Source organism: Poeciliopsis prolifica, unplaced genomic scaffold, assembly GCF_027474105.1.
Source record: "Poeciliopsis prolifica strain line A6 unplaced genomic scaffold, Auburn_PproV2 SCAFFOLD009, whole genome shotgun sequence".
Classification (NCBI taxonomy): domain Eukaryota; kingdom Metazoa; phylum Chordata; class Actinopteri; order Cyprinodontiformes; family Poeciliidae; genus Poeciliopsis; species Poeciliopsis prolifica.
Window position 1 is genome coordinate 8036407 of NW_026562384.1, and position 19059 is coordinate 8055465.

The 19059-nt window shown below is 41.8% G+C and overlaps 2 protein-coding genes across 3 annotated transcripts; both read right to left on the minus strand.

The window, feature by feature from the left end:
• Positions 1 to 329: 329 nt before the first annotated feature.
• Positions 330 to 7831, minus strand: znf711 (zinc finger protein 711). Its single transcript, XM_055034497.1, has 8 exons — positions 7662 to 7831; positions 6550 to 6627; positions 6280 to 6377; positions 4805 to 5668; positions 4565 to 4711; positions 4257 to 4469; positions 3246 to 3380; positions 330 to 3118 (listed from the first exon to the last, which is right to left on the minus strand). The coding sequence occupies exons 3-8, from the start codon at positions 6356 to 6358 to the stop codon at positions 1938 to 1940; spliced, it is 2619 nt and encodes an 872-aa protein (XP_054890472.1). The 5' UTR covers positions 6359 to 6377; positions 6550 to 6627; positions 7662 to 7831; the 3' UTR covers positions 330 to 1937.
• Positions 7832 to 9741: 1910 nt separating this feature from the next.
• zgc:66447 (SLAIN motif-containing protein-like) lies at positions 9742 to 18971 on the minus strand. 2 transcript variants are annotated; one of them, XM_055034594.1, is made up of 9 exons: positions 18678 to 18971; positions 17708 to 18369; positions 15505 to 15641; positions 14813 to 14932; positions 13385 to 13525; positions 12960 to 13289; positions 12696 to 12839; positions 10840 to 11137; positions 9742 to 10714 (listed from the first exon to the last, which is right to left on the minus strand). In XM_055034594.1, the coding sequence occupies exons 2-9, from the start codon at positions 18358 to 18360 to the stop codon at positions 10660 to 10662; spliced, it is 1878 nt and encodes a 625-aa protein (XP_054890569.1). In that variant the 5' UTR covers positions 18361 to 18369; positions 18678 to 18971; the 3' UTR covers positions 9742 to 10659. The 2 variants fall into 2 exon arrangements, with proteins under 2 accessions (XP_054890569.1, XP_054890570.1); XM_055034595.1 differs by having other exon boundaries at positions 10818 to 11137.
• Between the last annotated feature and the right edge of the window lie 88 nt (positions 18972 to 19059).

Here is a 19059-nt window from a genome sequence, read left to right on the forward strand (position 1 = left end):
AAAACCACTGGCAAGCAACAGCCAGACAACCGAGGCTGTTTACCACTTTCTGCACTTACTGTTTCTGACTCTTCTGAAACTTATGTATTATGCTGTTTTGCATTTGGAGTTAGTTTGAGTAATTTTTCAAGACCTTATAGAAATTGTATCATATGGACTAAAATATGGCACTTGAAAGTGAAAATTATGGATACATGACAGCCACAGCTTTTATTGAAAGTGCCAGCTAACGATACTAGGAAGTATGAATTCAGTTTGAAATGTAGTTTTTAAAGCCCAATCTATTAATTCAATTTTTAGTTTTAAATTTTTTTGAAAAGCAACACAAATAAGTTAAAAAGATAGCCGTTTATTTAGATTTTTGTCCCCACTGGTAGTTTATCCACAATCGGACTCAAAGAAAAAAATAAATATAGACTAAGATCCACAAAATGTGGGGATTTTTTTAATGTATACCACAATTAATTTCATGAACAGCATATGTGCATACTTTAAAGACTAATGCCAATATAATGACCAGACTTCAAGGTAATAATCCTACACTTGAGATTGGGTTGAGTTATTTAGGACTGTAGGACTAGTGTGTGGGAAAACTTGTTAGTGAGCACAAATAAAACACAAAACCCAATCACTTATCCATAGAACAGAACAAAGTTTCACCCACGTCTTTCAATTACAATTTTTTTAAGTAATGGATCGTGCCCAAGTGTTATGAAATAACACTGAAGTCTTCTCCTTCTCCTGAAGAATGTTTTTTTTCCCCTACAGATATATCTTTATATATACAGATATATCTTTTGATAATTAACTCCCATACATGTAATTAAAATACAAAAAAAACAAAAGTATTAAAGTGCTTTCTACTGACTTGAACTCTGAGAGAATGGTATTGATACAGCATGTGTGAGAGTTAAGAATCGTTTGTTTTCTGATTAGCTGTGTTCATCAGTGCTGAAGGGATAAAAAACAGATGTAAGACATGACTGCAATCAGACGGTTAGCAAAGAGAGCACATCTGTATCACATGTGTGCAACTTACAACGGCAGTCAGATACAGTACAACTACTCCAGGAGTTACTAAATGTGAAGCCTGCCATCTGTTATGCTCATTTGAGATTAATAATGGTAATAAGAACAATAATAGTAATAATAGCACAATGGTAAATTATCAGGATTATCAGATAGAATGCTGGATTTCTGTGTGGGAAGTGTGCAGATTAGAAGTACAATTGAGAATACCAGCTCTTTTTTTTTTCTTGCTAAAACAAACTGGCCCAGAATATTTCTGATTAACATGTTTGACAAAACATAATTGATACTGTTGATACAAGATTATTTTAACGGAACATCAAGTGTTCAAGTTTGAGAGGAAACTCCAAGATGAGGAAAGTTGCGATATTAAATAATAAAAAAGCTTTATGCGTGCCACTGACTGAAAACCCAGTTTGATATGGATGGCCCTGATTCTTTAAGATCACGTAACACCGAGCGGAAATGTCAGGGTCGAAGCTGCAATTAGGGATACTAGCTTGTACTGTGGAGGCAAACTTTTCCTGCCTCATCTGAACAACTAGCATGACGATCACAAAGCACTAACAGAGTCATCATCTTGCAGCATTTCAGCTGAGTGGGTATAAAAAATATAGACATTTGAAACCCTGAATATATGTTCATATGCAATTTTCTGCAACAAAAGACAATTTACAGCCATCCCACTTAGATTATACACTGTCTTTTTTCAGACTTCACTCAATATAAAATGTTTTTGTGTGTTCCCCCTGCAGAGCAGAGGTTTAAATCCGACACAACACAAAACAGCAATTACTATATCAACTGCCTGTATCAGCCAGTTCTCTTGTTAATACACTAAAATCACCTGTGGATGAGAGACACAGATTGACTTGAGAAAGGAGTGCGTGTGTGTTAATGTGACGACTTTACATCAACATGTCTTTGTGATGCCTGGCTATGTGCTGGCTCTTTTCTGAAGGCCTCCTAAAGCCCTTGGTGCAGTAGTCACAGCGATGGGGGTAGTCCTTGGTGTGAATTGAAATGACATGGCGTTTGAAGCCAGAAGCGTCCGTACTGTTGTACTCACAATACTGGCACTGATAAACCTTCCTACCACTGTGTGTCTTCATGTGCTTCTTCAGCTCTGCTGGCTGGCGAAAACCTCGCCGGCAGCGCTTGCACTTAAAGGGCAGATCCTTTGTGTGCAAGGACAAGATATGACGACTCAGGGTGAACGTATCGGGAGCGTTAAAGTTGCAGTGCCGACACTGATGCACCTTGTTGCCTTTGTGTGTCTCGGCGTGCTTCTTCAGCTCCGATGGCCGGTGAAAGCCTTTCTCACACACGTCACACTGATGGGGGAAGTCCTTGGTGTGAACAGAAATAATGTGTCGTTTAAGGTCACTGGAGTTGGTGCTCTTGTGCTCACAGTGTGGACATTGGTGGGTCTTGTGGCCTTGCACCATCTCTATGTGACGTTGGAGTTCCCGTGCATCAGCGTAGGCCTGGGGACAGTGGCTGCACTTAAAGGGCAGGTCTGCACCGTGCTTACTCTTGATGTGAGTCTTAAGGTTGGACTGGTCTGCGCATCGAAACTCGCAATGCGGGCACTGATAGGGTTTTTCTCCCGTATGGGTCCGCATGTGTTTCTTAAGCTCTGATGGGTGACGGAAGCCTTTGGCGCACTCGACACACACATGTGCAAAGTTCTTACTGTGGACCGCTAACAGGTGGCGGTTCAGTAGCCCCTGCTCAGCCGTCTCGTAGTCGCAGTACTTGCAATGATGAAGTTTGGGCTCTCTGTCCTTGACGATGAGCTTGTCAGAGCCCAGGGGACTGGACTCGTGATAGCGTCTTGTATACTCGGTATATTCTGGAGATCGCTCAGTGTTGTGGCTCAGAAGCTTGTGACTCTCCAAGTGATTGTGAAAACTGACCTTCTTGTTGGTAGTAAAGTCACAGTCAGTACACTGGTACTTCTTCTTGAGCAGATGGTCAGGGTGATTTTTCATATGGCATTTGAGAAATCCCCGTGAGCGAAACTTCTTTCCACAGATATGGCACGGATAGACAGTCAGAGGCATCCCATCTGGTCCAATGATAACAGCTGAAAACAAAGTTGGAGAAAACAGCAGGGAGTTATTGGGATGATTCTCCAGAGAAGAGCTTTTGAGAGGCAGGGAAAATAAACAACGAAATCAAAAGTTTGGCCATCATCATCATGTTTTTTGTACCAGTCTGACATTGACGTGTCTCTCCTTTCTTGTTCTTCTTAGGTTTGGGTTTGATTGCACGGTTTGTGCCCAGTCCCTCTCTGATTTGGAAGAAAGGCGAAGCAACTCCATTCTTCACCTGATCAATGGTATTACCTGCACAGAGGTTGTAAACATCTACAATGAATATTTGAGAAAAAAATATTTCACATTGGAATTAACTGCTAAAGGTTAAAAGTGCAAGAATTCTTTCAGAAAGCATCACCCTGTTTCAAAATCAGGGACATAATATTTTTTTTGATGCAAAAAAAATATAAAATCTCATCTGATGACAGGAAACGCATGATTTTCAGTCATGATTTCCAGGCCCTCAAAAACAGAAATTTAATGTTCTTCAAATCACTTCCACGTGGTACTAACACCACGAGATAGTACCAGCTTAGAACCACGTGTTCTAAGCTGTAAATAATGCAGTTGAGTGAAAGACTCAAATGTATTTACAGAGAAAGATGATAACAGGAAGGATGAAGGGAGTATTGAAATCTTGCCGTTATATCGCAGTAAGTTTCAACCTCTCTGTTATAAAATTTGACTGATCTAAAAAGTTGGCAGCATTTTGGAAAACTCAGGTTCAGGACAAGAATCTGCTTTCTGAACGGATATATACAGAAACTGATGCTTTAATAATGGTGGCTGTGCTAACCATTAATAAAACATGCTGAACTACATCTCCGGCACAGTTGTGTCATGTCCCCTCTACTGCTAATATCAAAAAGAGTTATGAATGTTTTAGACAGAAAAACTGGATAGAATATTTTCTATGCTGTTCCTATAGATTATTTTGTTTTTCTTAAATCTGAATTGCCTAAAATTATCAGCAGGTCAAAACGTGGAGCCTGGAAATCAGTGAGCAAACTGCAATCAGTGAATCTCTAATAAGTTATATGTAAAAAGCACCTGGACAGCAGTTGTATCTGCTCCCAGATTTATAAACCACACTCTCTTTAATTAGAAAACAGAAAGAAAATGTACCAATTTCATCACTATCATCATCATCACTCTCTTCATCGTCGTCATCATCATCATCGTCATCATCCTCTGCCTCCTCCTCCTCTTCCTTTATGGTGTTCTTGACTGCCATGTAGACCATCTTGTCACGACCAACACCCAATCTCCCAGATGATGCGGCCTCCAGATCAGGATGGCCGTTCTGATAATCATCTTCTGTTATTACCTCTGTTCCACCTGGAAATTTAAAGACAATTGTTATCATAAATTCAGAATTTAATTTATTTGCTTTATAATATGCTGTGCTCCAAAGGGCTTTAACTGTGACTTGCCTAAATCATCATCTGCTTCAGCTTTAAAAATGTAGACTTTTATGACCTCTGAGTCTTCCTCTTCTTTGATTTCCTTGTCGTCCATGACTTCTGTGCTGATCTCCAGAGGCGTGTCTCCTATGTCTAACTTCTCTCCAACCTCATCAACTTCAATGACACAAAAAATTAGCAGTTATGACAAAATAAATGCAAACGTGGGATTTTGTTTCAATTGTGTATGTCTATAATGAACAATCTTACGGGAGATCATGAGGTAATCTTCAGAGCTACTTCTTGCATCATCTTCCTCATCAGTCTGCAGAGGAACCTCCTCTGTTGGCAGCTGTTGATGGATTATGGTCTCTGTGTTCGCTTCTGCCACCATTAGTCCTTCTGACACCAGCTGGTGATCCAGTGTGTTTCCCTGGTGTCCGGCCAGTAGCTCTGCCACAAAGACCTGGTCTTGCATATCATCATGGTGGTGATGGTTAGAGTCCTGGATGAGGTCTGCTGTAAGAACATGGTGGTGTTGCGCATCCAACGCCTCCTCTATAGCAACCTCTGTCCCCAGTATATTCTCAGGCATGATCACACTGTGTCCTGGGGGGACCATGTCTTCACTCGTCAGTTCATGAGCCTCTACAGTTTGAGCCTGCAAACTTTCCACGTCCACTTCCAGTCCTTCAACACCCTCAGCTTCCAAACCATGTACTTCCACTTCTTCTTCGAGGCCTTCAACAACATGAGCTTCCAGGGCCTCAACGTCCACCTCTGCCTCCAGGCCCTCAACCACTTGCGCCTCAAGACCTTCCACTTCAACCTCGCCTTCCAGACCCTCAACAACCTGAGCTTCCAATTCCACCACATGTGTCTGCAGGCCTTCAACAACTTCTGCTTCCAAGCCCTCCACGTCTGCATGCAAGCCTTCCACCACTTCAGTTTCCAGTCCTTCAACCACTTCGGTTTCCAGGCCTTGAACAACTTGAGATTCCAGACCTTCTACCTCCAATTCATGCTCCAGGAGGATGCCTTCATCTGTCATCACGTCTGACAGAAGCATGCCCTCAGGTACTGACACCACAATGTGCTCTCCATCGATGTGAGCTAAACCTCCCATGCCTGCAACTGCAAGAAACAGAAAAGCAACGAGTTTAGAAATAGTAATAAAACCCCAAAGCTTATTTCTGTTATTTGCTTACAGAAAAAGAATATTATTCTACAATGAGACTGAAAATAGCCAATACTCACTGCTCAGACCAAAGACTGTCTTAGATTTACTTCACAGCATAAAAAAAAAAAACTCAAATGAAAACTTTCTGAGCAGTTTAGGAGAAATGCTGAAATGGGTACTTTTAAACCGTCTCCTCAATTTTACATGAGATGGTAGTTTACTTCATTCCATTTCATGTAAACATCATTCTGAAACGTACATATATGAATATAGACTACTTATTTACTGTCTAGTTATGAATTTGAAGACACAAAATACTGAATACACAGTATTATCATCAGATTAGTTGAGGTAACTGTAATGTGGGGTGTAGGAAATCAACCTTCAAAGAGTCAAATGCTATTGAAATCAAATTAAGTGTTCAAAATGCAACTTTAGTAAATAATGTGATGCTAGATTGATTTAAAATTTTTGTACGTCTTATTAGACTTTCAACATTTATTTACTACAAGCTGAAGTTGCACATCATTAGATTAAGCACAATTTGACCTTCCTAACCACCCACCAAAATCTTGCATGATCATAGCATGGGGCATCTTCAGCTCCTGGGTGTGTAGCTCCAATACTCCTCCTCCTTGATCCATGTCTTCACTTTGTAAAAAACTGAAACATTTTATTGTACACATCAAAAATTATTTGCTTTGTTCCAATTGCCTTGTTTTGTTTACTTTTTCCAGAAATGTAAAAAGCCAAGATAATCTTTTAGGACATGTTCATTACTAAAGCAAAAGTGAAAGGTAGGACAGTGTAACCATGCTCAGGCCTCAATACATACCTTCACATTTAGTAACAACACCTTTACAATAAAACCGACTCGATAGCTGCAGTTCCTTGGTCCATGAAGACAGACACACTGAGATAGAAGAAAAACAACATGTCAACATTTCAAGGGATATCATTTCAAACTGCTATGTAATCATGTAAACATATCTTCAGTACGTTTGTGTTTATATTAAGTTTTCTGGTGTTAACTTTATCAGCTTTAAACGAAAGAAACAAAGTACCTATAATAAAAGACGGTCTTGTAAATTTGGGGGTGGGGGGTGTATTTATTTAGCATTAGCTCCATCTATTGTTTATCAAGAATACTACATGCAGAAACAATCTGCACTCGTTTAGTTATACACCTGGATCTGGTTGGGCTTGATGGGCAGAGCCCTTCACAAAGGACAATCCCTCTGAGTTCGCAGGGGACAGGCTGATAGGCAGCTGCTCCGAAGGCTTTTGGAACATGTTGCGTTATTATTTTTGCACAACATGCAATGTCTTAAGCTGATTTGTAATACGATCAATTTATACTGTCTGAGGTAATGGTTTGTGCATTTCAAAGATATGCATATAAATACACCCTTCCGGGAAAAAGGCGATAATTGGCCTGTCACACTACTCGTCTTAGAAAATATCTTAGATCTCGAGTCAACACAAAAATACAAATGCTCAGAGTTTATGGCCACCAATGAAAGCACCGCAGTTATGCAATGCATAACAAGGGGGCTACCGCCCTCCACCCACTGAAGCTAGCTAGCTAGCATGCTAAAGGAAAAGTCTTCAAGCGCCATTTTGTTTTAGCACAAAGCTAATTTACTGGATTACTAAGCCCGAACAAAACATGTATTAAAACACCACTACGCTTTAATACAAACTCAGATAATAAAAGATTAGCAATGAGAGCAACTAATTCATATGTGCAATGTTATTTATGAACAACATTTCGCTCGTATATTCGCGCAGACGGTCGTCCGTTCGGCTACCTAGCTTGCTAAGCTAGGAGGAGCAGCTTGTGCCGCATTATCTTCCATGTTGTTTCTCGAAGGAGGCCCGCTACGTTTGACTGGGCCTTTGCGTCCTATTCCCCGTGCCTCTGCGGTCGATTTGAAATATTTTTACCTGATAGCTTCGTCTCCTGTCCCTATCGGTGTGTCTCCCCTTTGACGAATTTGTCTGTTATTGTTTTGGTTTATTTTTGACGGTAAGCTAAGTGCGGCCTGCAGTTTTTGGATTCCCGGCCACTCTTTGCTAGGCCTCGGCCAATCAGCTTGCTCCCTGACAAGCAGAGGGAGGGCGGGGGGCAGACAATGCGTGGCCTCGTTTACCGCTGATCCCTTACTATTTGCGTCATGCATAAGAGAGCAGTTGCATTAAAACAATCCTTGGCGTAATCGAACATCTTTAATTCAACTTGTCTCGAGAATTGGATGTATAAACAATAAATCTGACTTTTGTAAGAAAATAAAGTTCATGCTTCCCCAATCTGCGCTAAGACTTTGTAAGCACAGACGAGGCCTGTAGGCCATTTTTGTCACAAGGGGAGGGTAGCGTAGCACTCGTTGGAGAGCTGATCATGCAGCCACACTCCATGTCTTTAGCCTAGTGCGGCACCACTTTTAAGAACATTAAAATCACTTTTAAATCAAAATTTCTCAAGTTATTCTGAGACCAATGACACTGGTCAGTTTTAAATCGACAACGACCAGTTGACTAAAGGGAAACTTTGCACTGATTTCAACAAATGTGGGTCACCTTGCAATATCTAAATAAATTTGAGTCATTCTATCCATTGTTAGACAACACACTGAGCTTGACAACAAATTATTTCTGTAAGGTGGAAACACAAGACCTTCATATCTCCGTTTGGGCAGAGCCTGTCAAAGACTGTGTAGGTCCAGGGGCAGAATTTGATTTGGAGACACCTTCCTCCCACCATAAGGCACCACAACTCTAGTAATATTCCTTTCATATTACTTTTTTTGTATCAATGTTTTTTTGCATGGAAGACTATGTGCTGTATTACCCTAGTTGCCCTATTATAAATTATACTTTAGGATTTTTGCAATTTTAAAGTGCTTGGTAAAACAACACAAATATGTTTTACAATAGAATTTTCTAAATTAAAAAAATGGACATTTATGTCACACATATATTCATTTATAATTAATTTTCATCATAGCTCTCTACTCACATATATGTAGGCCTATATATGACAGTAACTTGTCATACACACATATGACAAGTTACTGATAGATACCATTTTTGATACCATGATACTCTTCAGGAAGAAGATTGATAATATGCTTTGCTGCGTAATACACAACCTGAGAACAAGAGCTAAATATGGACTGAAACAAGTCATGCGACACCACGGACTGAATGGTCATTCAGGGAGGAATAAGCCACTCCTTCAAGAGAAATTTCAAATGCCACATCACAGTTTGCAAAAAAAGAATACTAAAAAAAAAAGAAACCAGGGACACAGAGCGCTTAATCTGTGGAGACATTTCTTAGGTGTTTGGTGTTAAAAAGGGAAAGCTTGCAACCCTGAGAACACAATCTCTACTGGGAAGTTCAGAATGATAATTACATGTTGTTGAGGTGTCTTGCTTCAGGGGGCACTGTGCACTTTATGAAACAGTATGAGGGAAAACCATGGTTTGGAAACATCTCGACATCAGCTAGGACTTCAGCACTAGTGAGTCTTCAAATTGAATAATTGGAAAATGCTGCCAAATTACTTACATAGTGAATGACAAACAATAAAAGCAATTTACTGCAGTGGGCAACCTAAAGCCCTGATCCATTCCTACCAAAAACTTGTAAGCAGAGCTGAAAAGGTGAGTGGAAGTAAGAAAGCTTGACAAACCTCAGTTACACCAGTTCTATCTTTATGATCTTATTATTTTAGCTAAACACGCTAATTAAATTAATCAAAAAACTACTTTCATATTTTGCATTTCAGTAAACGCTGACACTTTTCTAAATAAAAAAACTACCTGATATTATTGTGCATTATTAAGTCTCTAAGCTTCAAACTCATTTGTGCATATCGAGTTTGTTTCGTATAAATATGCTCTATAAATGAAATAGACCTTTGTTGTGACTGCTACTATTGTTCATTCATAAATTGCAAAATAGCTCGTGGTTTAAAACTTATTTTTGGCAAATAAAGCCTAAAAATAACCAGGAAAACACATACTGCTTCAGGGTCAAGTTTATTCATTTTTATCACAGCTCCTAAATTTCAGAGGCACTCTTCATGAGGGTGCATAGCTGACTAAGGCACAAGGCCTCTGTGCATAAACATTTTTTTCAATACAGTGTTTTACAAAAAACAGGCCTTCAATTCACCTTCAGATATGCAGTAAAAATGCCTGTGAAGTTCAGTCGTGTTGAGTACCTTCAATTGTTCATAGAATGAAAGAGTTCCAGCTTTAATGCACCTTGGCACAAACTATTTTTTTTGTCAGACATTAATAAGGGCAGTGTGGTTGAGAAGAGTTGCACTGCTGTGTAGGCATGTAGCAGAACACAAACACGACACAATTCACAACAAGTCACTCAAACATTTGTAAGTTTCCACAGATCATTGTTGAAACACATGGAAGATTTGTCATATTGCAGTTAAGACAACGATGAGAAGACTGTTGAGCAAAGGGTAAAACGACAAAACCCAGCATGCAACACTGTACTTTCATCTAGTTATTCAAATGTACAAACCAGCAATATCTTCATTTCAATTACAGCAACTGTGCAGAAATACGACCCCTAAAATTCCAGCAGTTTCTCAAAATCACCATAGAAAAATATGTCAAATTGACCCAAACATATATATAGATTATTTTTTTTCGGTAGGAAATCCAGAGTTGGTCCACGTAACTAACGGAGTGTGCCTGTGCAACTCCACGTCGTTATACACATCTTCTCTATGTGTGGGTTGACAATGTTTCATGCAAAGGAAGGAGATTAACTACAAATCCAGTGCAGTCCAGGGATCCAGCCTGAAATGAAAGACCTAGAGGTTCTGAGACTCATTTAGGGACACAGTGGCTGAGTTTCTTCAGACATAGGAAAGTCGGGGGAGTGTTCCAGCATCCTCAAGGACGGGAAGAACTCAGTAGCAGCCATCTTTCCAGGATTCATCTGAGATTTTAGTCATGCCTAAAGACCTGTCAAAATAAATTAAAGGTTAGTCTCCATTTACGCTTAGACAAGTGTAAAATTAAAAGTCCCTAAACACTTAAACTCTTCATCAAATCCTCATTTCTGAACCTGTTTCCTTTTGGCCACACACCTCCTCGGAGGCTGGGTGAGTTTGCTTCTTGTGGAGACTGATGACACAGCCTGACCCCGCCCCACCGCAGGCCTTCCTCCCCCAACCGAGGCCCTCACGGGTACGTAGCTTCCTCCGTTCACGGATCCTGGAGACTGGACCCGGCGACCGCCTGCCACAGGAAGCGACTGGATGACTGGGAGACCTCTGGGCGACTGACGACCAGCTGACATGGAGCCCACAGGGTTGACCGCTTTGACCGGAGTTCGCAACGTGAGCGGAGACTGGCCGTTGCTCCGCAGACGACTACAAGCCATACCTTAAGCAGCGAAGAAAAGGTTTCAACACAGTCTTGATATGTACAGTTTGTTGAGATTTTAGACAAACTGAGGACATGGGTATCGATGTGATTTAACTTTTATGGCTTCAATGTTTGGAATATTTGCTCAAGCTGTGTGATTAGGGAGGCAATTCTGTTGGAAGCTTATCCTCCGTCCCAGTTTCCAGCCTCCACCTGTTTTCCTTGATGACTTGTGCAACTTTTGCAAAACAAATAGCGATAAAGTTCAATCTTGGTTTCATCCGACCTTTGCAGTTTTTACAAACTGCAAATGTGACTTTGGATGGGTTTCTCTCAACAACAGGTTTCATCTTGTATCTTTTCTGTAAAGGCGGCATTTGTGAAATGCATGACCAATAGTTCTCTTGTCTACAGATTCACAAACATGTGCATGAGGGTCCCTGCAACTCCTCCAGAGTTACCATGGATCCTGTTTTTTTCCCCCTTATTTGGCATTTTCAGACTAGGAGATCAAAAGATTTGCATTACTTTCAGATGATTGTTTAAACGGTTATCAGTTTATCAGTATTCTGAATTAAACATCAAACACTTAACATTTATAACAGAAGCTTATTTGCTCTGCATGTCCCTAGTTTAACTTTTGTTCACATAAAAACAGAGAACACATCATGACAGGGCTAATTCATGAAAAATTCATAATTTCTTCCACACTTCTCAGTTATGCATCTTGTCTTGACCTATGACATAAAGCCCCAACAAATGAAGTCTGTTGTTTTAACAAATGTTACAAAAAGAAATTGTATGAATACTTTTGGGAGGCAGTGTAAGTGAGACTCCTGTGTCGTCTGTGGATGTTGTGCACATGCTTTAGAGGAGCAGTTCTGGATCAGTAAAAGACAAATAAATACAAATAGCCAAGAAGGAGGAAAACAGAGAAGCATTGAAGATGCTTGTGCAACTGATTGAGAGTTGCATCATGCATGTGTTAGTAGTGGCAAATAATGTCTTAAATAAAAGCTGCTAATAACTGCAACTACAAGATTTAGGCAGGATAATTTTTGCTTTAATATTTCTATTGAAAAATGACAAGAGCAGCTCTGCAGTGTTGCATAACTACTGGCAGGCAAAAGTGCTGGCACCATCATTGTTCATGATGAGGGCTGCTAATCTTAGCATCCGCACTGCGATGTGATGTGAGCATGCACAAAATTTGTTTTGCAAGATGTGATGCCACGTTAGACGGATAAATGTAAACAGGCCTGCTACATCCTTATTAATAGCTTCAAATTTGTAATAATTAATCTATCAGGAATGTCTTTCTTTATATTTAATGATTCTTGGAAATATTTATATCTTTAAGCACATTAATTAACAAGAATTATGTTAATTAATGTTAATTAACAAGATCCAAAAAAGATTGGCTCTTTTTTATGTTACCTCAGGAAAAAGAACCAATCATACTGCAGAAGAAACCTCCTGTCCATTCGTCTTAGCATTCTTGTGGCCATGCTCACATCAGGAGGCGGTGGAACGTTTTGTTAGGAGTGAGGGAAGAGGGTCAGGAGGGCGGGGTTACCTGTGGAGGGGGAGCGGGTCAGGTGGGACATGCGGTTGCCAGAGCTCTGGAGGTTAGCCTCCATGCTTCGGCTGTTCCTGACAGCCTCCAGGGAACGTAGGCTGGTACGGGGGGCCAAGTTAGGCATGCTGTGTCTCAACTCCTCTGCAACCACACAAAATGTATTCAAAAACTGAATAAACCTCATTTTTAACTACAGCAACCTTGGTGGGAGTATTCTCGGCCTTGTACACGATGGTAACTCCTTTCAAAGCTTTAGCCTACCTTCACTCTTGGCGAATTTGAGCAGCTCCGCACTGGGACCCTGCAGAGAGCGCCTGGGCGTTCTTGTGCGCGGCGCCCCGAGTCGACTGTTGTACTCCTGCCCGTGGTTGGAGGTGGAGGGAGAGAGGCAGCGAGGCGAGCCCAGCGGCGACGGGGTAAAGCGATGCCGGCGATGGGGAGCCGATGACAACTCGTCCTCTTCATCCTCCAGGCTGTACGTGTCAAACTCCTGGTCGCTGTATGTACCGCCGCGGCGCAGGGACTGCAAAGATGTCGTGGAACTGCGGCGAGACGCGGAGGCTGAGCTGGAAGCGTAATCCTGCCTAAGACCTGCCACCAAAGAAGACATGACACTGAAGCAAAATTGCCGGCACAGAAGTGATGCAGTGGAAGCACCGACAACTCTGTTTGACACACTAACTTACTCTCTTCCTGTAAGCGAGCCATGATCTGCACATCAGTGAGATCCTGTAGCTTGTAGCCCATAGAGATGGAGTCATCTGAGGTGCTGAGTTCGCTGTCTATAGAGGACTGGGAACTCAGGGCTGAGTGCATGCTTGGGACAGCTGTAATAATAGACAGTGACACCTGTTACAGCAAAAACTGAATGTTACATAATGATGCTAAGATTTTAATATTATGGTGAGTGTGAAAAATGCAAAAATCAACAACCGAAAAAGCAAACAGTGGTATAGCAACACATCATTTGTACAAGAATCAATCTGTAATTTGAAAAACATAAATCCCTTGTTGATGTTGTGAACACATCCTGGGTACTTTCCCCTGTTTGTGCACAAACGTGGACAAACAAAAATCACTTTGCAGGATGATTTGCACGACACAGAAGCAGGAAACATTACAAACATTTTACTGTCTTGCTTTGTTTACAGTGCCTTGTAAAAGTGTTCATATCCTGTTAATGCACAACAAGCAAGTAGTACATAAATGTAAAACAGAAGAAAAGGGATTCCATAAACCTCCTATAAAATACATTGAAGTGTGTAGTTGTAACATAATAAAATGTATGACCTTTGCAAGGCACTGTAAGTTAAATCTCTCCACCATATTTTAGATTTCTCTCTGTCTTTGCAAGGCAGCTTTACTCAAGAAAGATTAATCTCCTCATGAGGTCCCCTGGCTGACAAACAAATAATGGATTAAGACAAATGCAAAACATGTTACGTAAAAGATCTTGGACTAAACAGGACCAGATCACTTTGACCAGGCATATTCAAGTTGATCCAAAAATCTGTTATTTGGAAAGTTGGGAAACGTCAATACTGTCAATACTTTGAAAAAAAAAAAAAACTAGAGGAAATTAAATTAGACTCTTCAAACTAAGCCACGTTTAAATTTCTCCAGTTGGAAAATTACAAGTAAATGTCAACAAAAAGAGTAAGAATTTTTAGACAGCCATATAAAATGTCACACTCATCATAATGCAATAAAATAGCATCTGGTTGTGAAAAACACATCAGTAGTTTCACTTCTGATGTGTTTGTTTTGTCAGTGGTGAAGATTAAAAAATGTTTTTGATAATTAGCACTAAGTTTCCAATTGCAAGTACATATTTAAGGATCTCTTTATTTGGCTTACTTTCTATGGTATTAGATGTGAACACAAATCGTTGCCAGGCAGAAACTAGAAATCATAAAAAAAAAAAAATTTTAAATATGCAAAAGATTTTAGAAAATGGTTGGCAGCGCTGGGAGGCCCAAAGTAAAGTGGGTCAACATGCACAGGGTCAAGTGTGGCTCCTCAAAAGCCGACGCTTTTTAACTCACACATGTAAACTGTGAATGTTATCAACATTATTCCAATCGTATAAGCAGTGCGTTAATGTCATGCCATACCTGAGCCGCCACAGGTTAGTACGGATTTGTTAGTCGTTTTGTGGTACCCGGGAGAGATCAGGCCAGAGCTAGTCGAGCCTCCCTCTGACGGGCTGCAGTACATGGTTCTCCATCGAGACGCTGCGGGCAACAGGACAGGAGACATCAGATACCCAACATGAACGGAGAATGACGTCAAGTCTGAAAAAGCGGGCTAAAAGTATTGGATTAACACATAAAACCCGTGTGCCTGCTTAAATGATTGAGTCGACAGTCTTTGCTATCAGGTTGATGCCGTTTTAAAAGGAGAGCAGCCCTGGGAACGGGGGAGGGTAATCCAATCTAACCCATGACTGTAAGCAGTTGTTCGACTGTGGTGTGAATGGCTTTGTTGTCCAGGTCCTGCAGCTTGCAGGAAGCCGACGCTGAACATGTGATAAATAATGAATGTAGTCTGTTGGATCAGATGCAAACTTTCTATCCACACACTAAAGTGGATCATCCACACTGAATGGCACCATTCAGACTTCGCCGCAGAGCCCAAACAGACCGACTCGTGCAGATGTCTCAGAGAGGTGAGCTGTAAGTAAGACTACGAGTCGAGGAGGAAGAGGAAATGTGCTGAAATTTAATTTCCCTAAAAAATAAAAAATATATCCTTTAGATTGGATTTGTTGCAGCAAAAACATGCATGTTTTGTGTTAAAAGCATACTCTGGTCCAAACGATTGATCAATGTCCGGCAAGCCATTTCCGTCTCCGGGCTGCGGTGGTCGAGGGCCTGCCGACACCACTTCAGCGGTGAGTCCGGACCTTGCTCTGCCATTTGCTTTCTTGGAGAAACATACAACCTGTGCAAGAGAAAACACACGAGACGAGGGGTTACAGCTGGAGAAAACCACAGGTAGGAACAGAAGAAACAAGAGACTTCACAGCAGAAAATTAAAGTCAATTAACGAGTCACTAACAGGTTTAATGACGAAGGAACTTGTTTGAAAGCAAAAAGCAAATGCATCCTGTAACAAAAAGACTGGATGCCCTTCTTTTGTAGTCCGAAACTTTTTCAAATGTGTTGTCTGGGTGGATGATTGATCAATTCAAAAGATGAGAAAACCTCCATTCAGGAGACATCAGCCACAGATTTTCATGGCTGCTTGTGGGCACTTCTTCTGTGGCGTCTACTGTTGTTCCGGCAACGGCAAACGGCCGTGAAGTTTGTGCGAGCTTTGAAGTGGTGACGATCACATGGGCTGATCTTTTGAGTTAAGATACACAAAGCAACTCTGGATAGACTGGTTCTGTAGAAATCAACAGCAAATCATCTTCCCATTAGGCAAACACAAAAGGTCCCGTTTTCCAGTGGAGCGAGCAACAATGCGGGGAGCAATATTCAGGTCACACACCAGGCCAGAGAGCTGAGAGGGCGGGTAGGGGACATGGATGGGTAGGTGGCAGGAGAAGCTGCTTTCATACTGAAACTCTGTTTGTTCTGCAACAATGCTTGACCCATTCACACTGGTCACCAGGTGAGATGTTAGTGGGGATTTAGAAGATAAAGAAATCGAAACCACATCAAATGCTAAACCCATGCGGAAAGGGTTAGGTGGGTTTTTGTGCCGATCACAATGTTAAAACACAAGGAAAACATGGATGACGTAAGAATGCGTCACCTGCCACATGACTACCAAATCTTTTCAAAAAGCTTCTCAGAAAAAACATGTGACAGAATTGAAAGGTGAGGCCCATTTGTGTCACATTCGCTCCCAGAATCATAATGTTATAATCAATGTTAAAAAGATAGACAATCACCCCAGGGGGAAATATGAATCCTAAGGAGAGTCAGAGATTTATATTTTCAGATTCAAGATACATAATATCACAATGCGAAACAAGAAAAATGACTATTGTGGCTGAAACCAGACGAAATGTGGCAAAGTTTAAGAGGTTATGAACATCTTTGCAAGAGAATGCAAAGATGGGCATCTCCTACACTGCATCTAAAATAAAACACCATATCTTTAAATGTGGGCCATCTATTTAATCACTCAGAAATAAATAAATAAATAATAATAATAATAATAATAATAAAACAGAAAAAAACAGTCTTGTCACACCTGGGGCCCCCTCCTCAGATCACATGCTGTGCAATCCACCTCAAAGCAGTTTAGCCATATGCCAACATCCAGGCCAGATCAGATTATGCTGCAATGAGGATTACCCCATGTTTTGGCGATGATAACCTCACAAAGCCCATATGGTATGGCTAATAATGTGGGGCTGAAAAAGAAATAAGCTGCGTGGTTTGGCTGACGAGCTCTATTGGATCAGGAAGACCATTTGTTAACCTGTGGAACAGTCATGACTCATGACTAGCATGTTGCTGATCATTCTTCATGTAATATAAGAATAAAAGGAAAAACAAGCATCAATTATTGTATGAAAGATAATGATGAATTATAATAATGAGGCTGAAGCAATTTGTGTCAAATCATGCCAATAAAGCTTGATTTGACTTGATGATTTGTGTTTCCTTAAACTGCTTTTATTTATTTTGAGGAGATACACTGAGAATGAGATATATTGTAGGTCAAATTATGCTCACCATAACAAGTCAAGCACAATTTCTTTTTTTTTTTTGCTCCTCTCATCTTTTAAATTACAGATATGTCTGTCTGAGCTGCACGAGCACAGAAAGAAGGCACCAGTTCGGTGCTGAGCTTTTCTGTGCATCCAGATGCTGCCTAGTTTCTGCCCTGTGGGGGAGTTTCACACTTTACAATCCAGCAATCAAATGGAAAGGTACAAACTCGTGGCTGAAGGGCCTCCTTTATACACACACAGACCTTATGAACCATTAACTGTGCCTTCTTTGCATAACTAGAAAACATAGATAACATACAGAGAAAATGGGACCTACCAGCTGTTTTCATCCTCTACCTCCAAACACTCGTCTTCCAAATCTAGGACATCCACCTCATCCAGCGCAGTTTGGTCCACACCTGAGTCACTCTCTGTGAGCGTCTCTGACTCGTAGCTCTCCTGAGAGGGGCTCTCGGGGGTCAGGCTTTGCCCCTGAGACCGTTCGCTGCCGTTTCTACATGTTAGAGAAAGAAAGCTCCCACAGGGGCCCTGGTCTTCCTCTTCCGCCCTGTCCCCCTCCTCCTCATCTTCCAGCCTGCTGATCACGGGCAAAGGGGACATATCTTCCCCACTGCTACTGTTGTCCTGAGGGGGTGACAGTTTGCAATCTGCGCTGCCCGGTTCTCCACTGTGGCCCACCCTGACCTGATCACAGGTTAGCCTCTTGTTGATGTTGTCAGCAGCACTCAGGTTGCTGTTGGCTCCTCTGGGGATAACAGTCTTGGCTCCCCTGTTGCGCAGCGTCTCATTCTGGACCTCCAACCTGCGAACCAGCTCCTGGAGCTTCCGCACCTCCTCCAGCTCCACTCCAGCCAGGTCATGACCCCTGTCCTCGGCCTCTTCACACACGGGATCGGAGCTCTCCGCGAGGCCGGCGGGCCTGCCGTTATCGGGCTCAGGGACCACACCGGAACTGTCCGGGACCACCATGCTGCTACTCTGTTGGGGAGACACCGCAACACTCGCTGTGTCATACAAACGCTTAATAATTCTGCCTCCTTCCGTTACATAAACGTATTCACCCAGTACACGAGCTCAAACGTAAACACGCCATTCACATGCAAACCCATCGCTCTCAGCTTTTGTTTCCACTTGTCTTATCGTAATGTCACTGCTACAGATGACTTATTAACTGCTGTATAAGATAATTATTAGCCTGAAATTGCGACGTCGTGTTGCTACCGAGACAAAAAACCTCTCCCTGCCTAATGCTTGCACGAGTGCTAACAACAACAACAGAACGGTACCGGTGATTCCGCCGTCCTGTCTCTGCGAGCTGGTGACTGAGCCTCCCGCCACTCAGAGCTCAAACCCTCCGCAGCAGCACAGGGGACCGCATGGATGCAGATGCTAATTACAACCGCGGGGAAACCACCCGCGGACCGAAAGCGACTATCCAGACAGTGAAACGGGGAAAGCGGCTAGTCCATCTTCTGTTGTCGGTGAGCGCATCGCACAGCTGCTAACTAGCTTGGTGATGGAATTAGTTAGCCCAGTTCAGTTGAGCAGACCTGCAGCGGAGCATCACTCGCCCCTCCCCCTTCGACTTATCCTGTTCGCCAGCGCCCTCTGTTGGAGAACCTCGCGCTGCAGCGAGACGCTTGTAATACAAGATTAAAGCCGCTATGT

Excerpts from the sequence above, each read along its gene's own strand:
- znf711 (XM_055034497.1), bottom strand. The coding sequence starts at position 6,358 with ATGGATCAAGGAGGAGGAGTATTGGAGCTACACACCCAGGAGCTGAAG. Across the intron at positions 4,470-4,564 it reads TGAAGCAGATGATGATTTAG|GTGGAACAGAGGTAATAACA; the intron begins GCAAGTCACAGT and ends TTAAATTTCCAG. Across the intron at positions 3,381-4,256 it reads TGATGATAGTGATGAAATTG|GTAATACCATTGATCAGGTG; the intron begins GTACATTTTCTT and ends ACCTCTGTGCAG.
- zgc:66447 (XM_055034594.1), bottom strand. The coding sequence starts at position 18,360 with ATGGTGGTCCCGGACAGTTCCGGTGTGGTCCCTGAGCCCGATAACGGC. Across the intron at positions 14,933-15,504 it reads GATCAATCGTTTGGACCAGA|CGTCTCGATGGAGAACCATG; the intron begins GTATGCTTTTAA and ends TGTTGCCCGCAG. Across the intron at positions 11,138-12,695 it reads GACCCGCTCCCCCTCCACAG|GTATGGCTTGTAGTCGTCTG; the intron begins GTAACCCCGCCC and ends TCGCTGCTTAAG.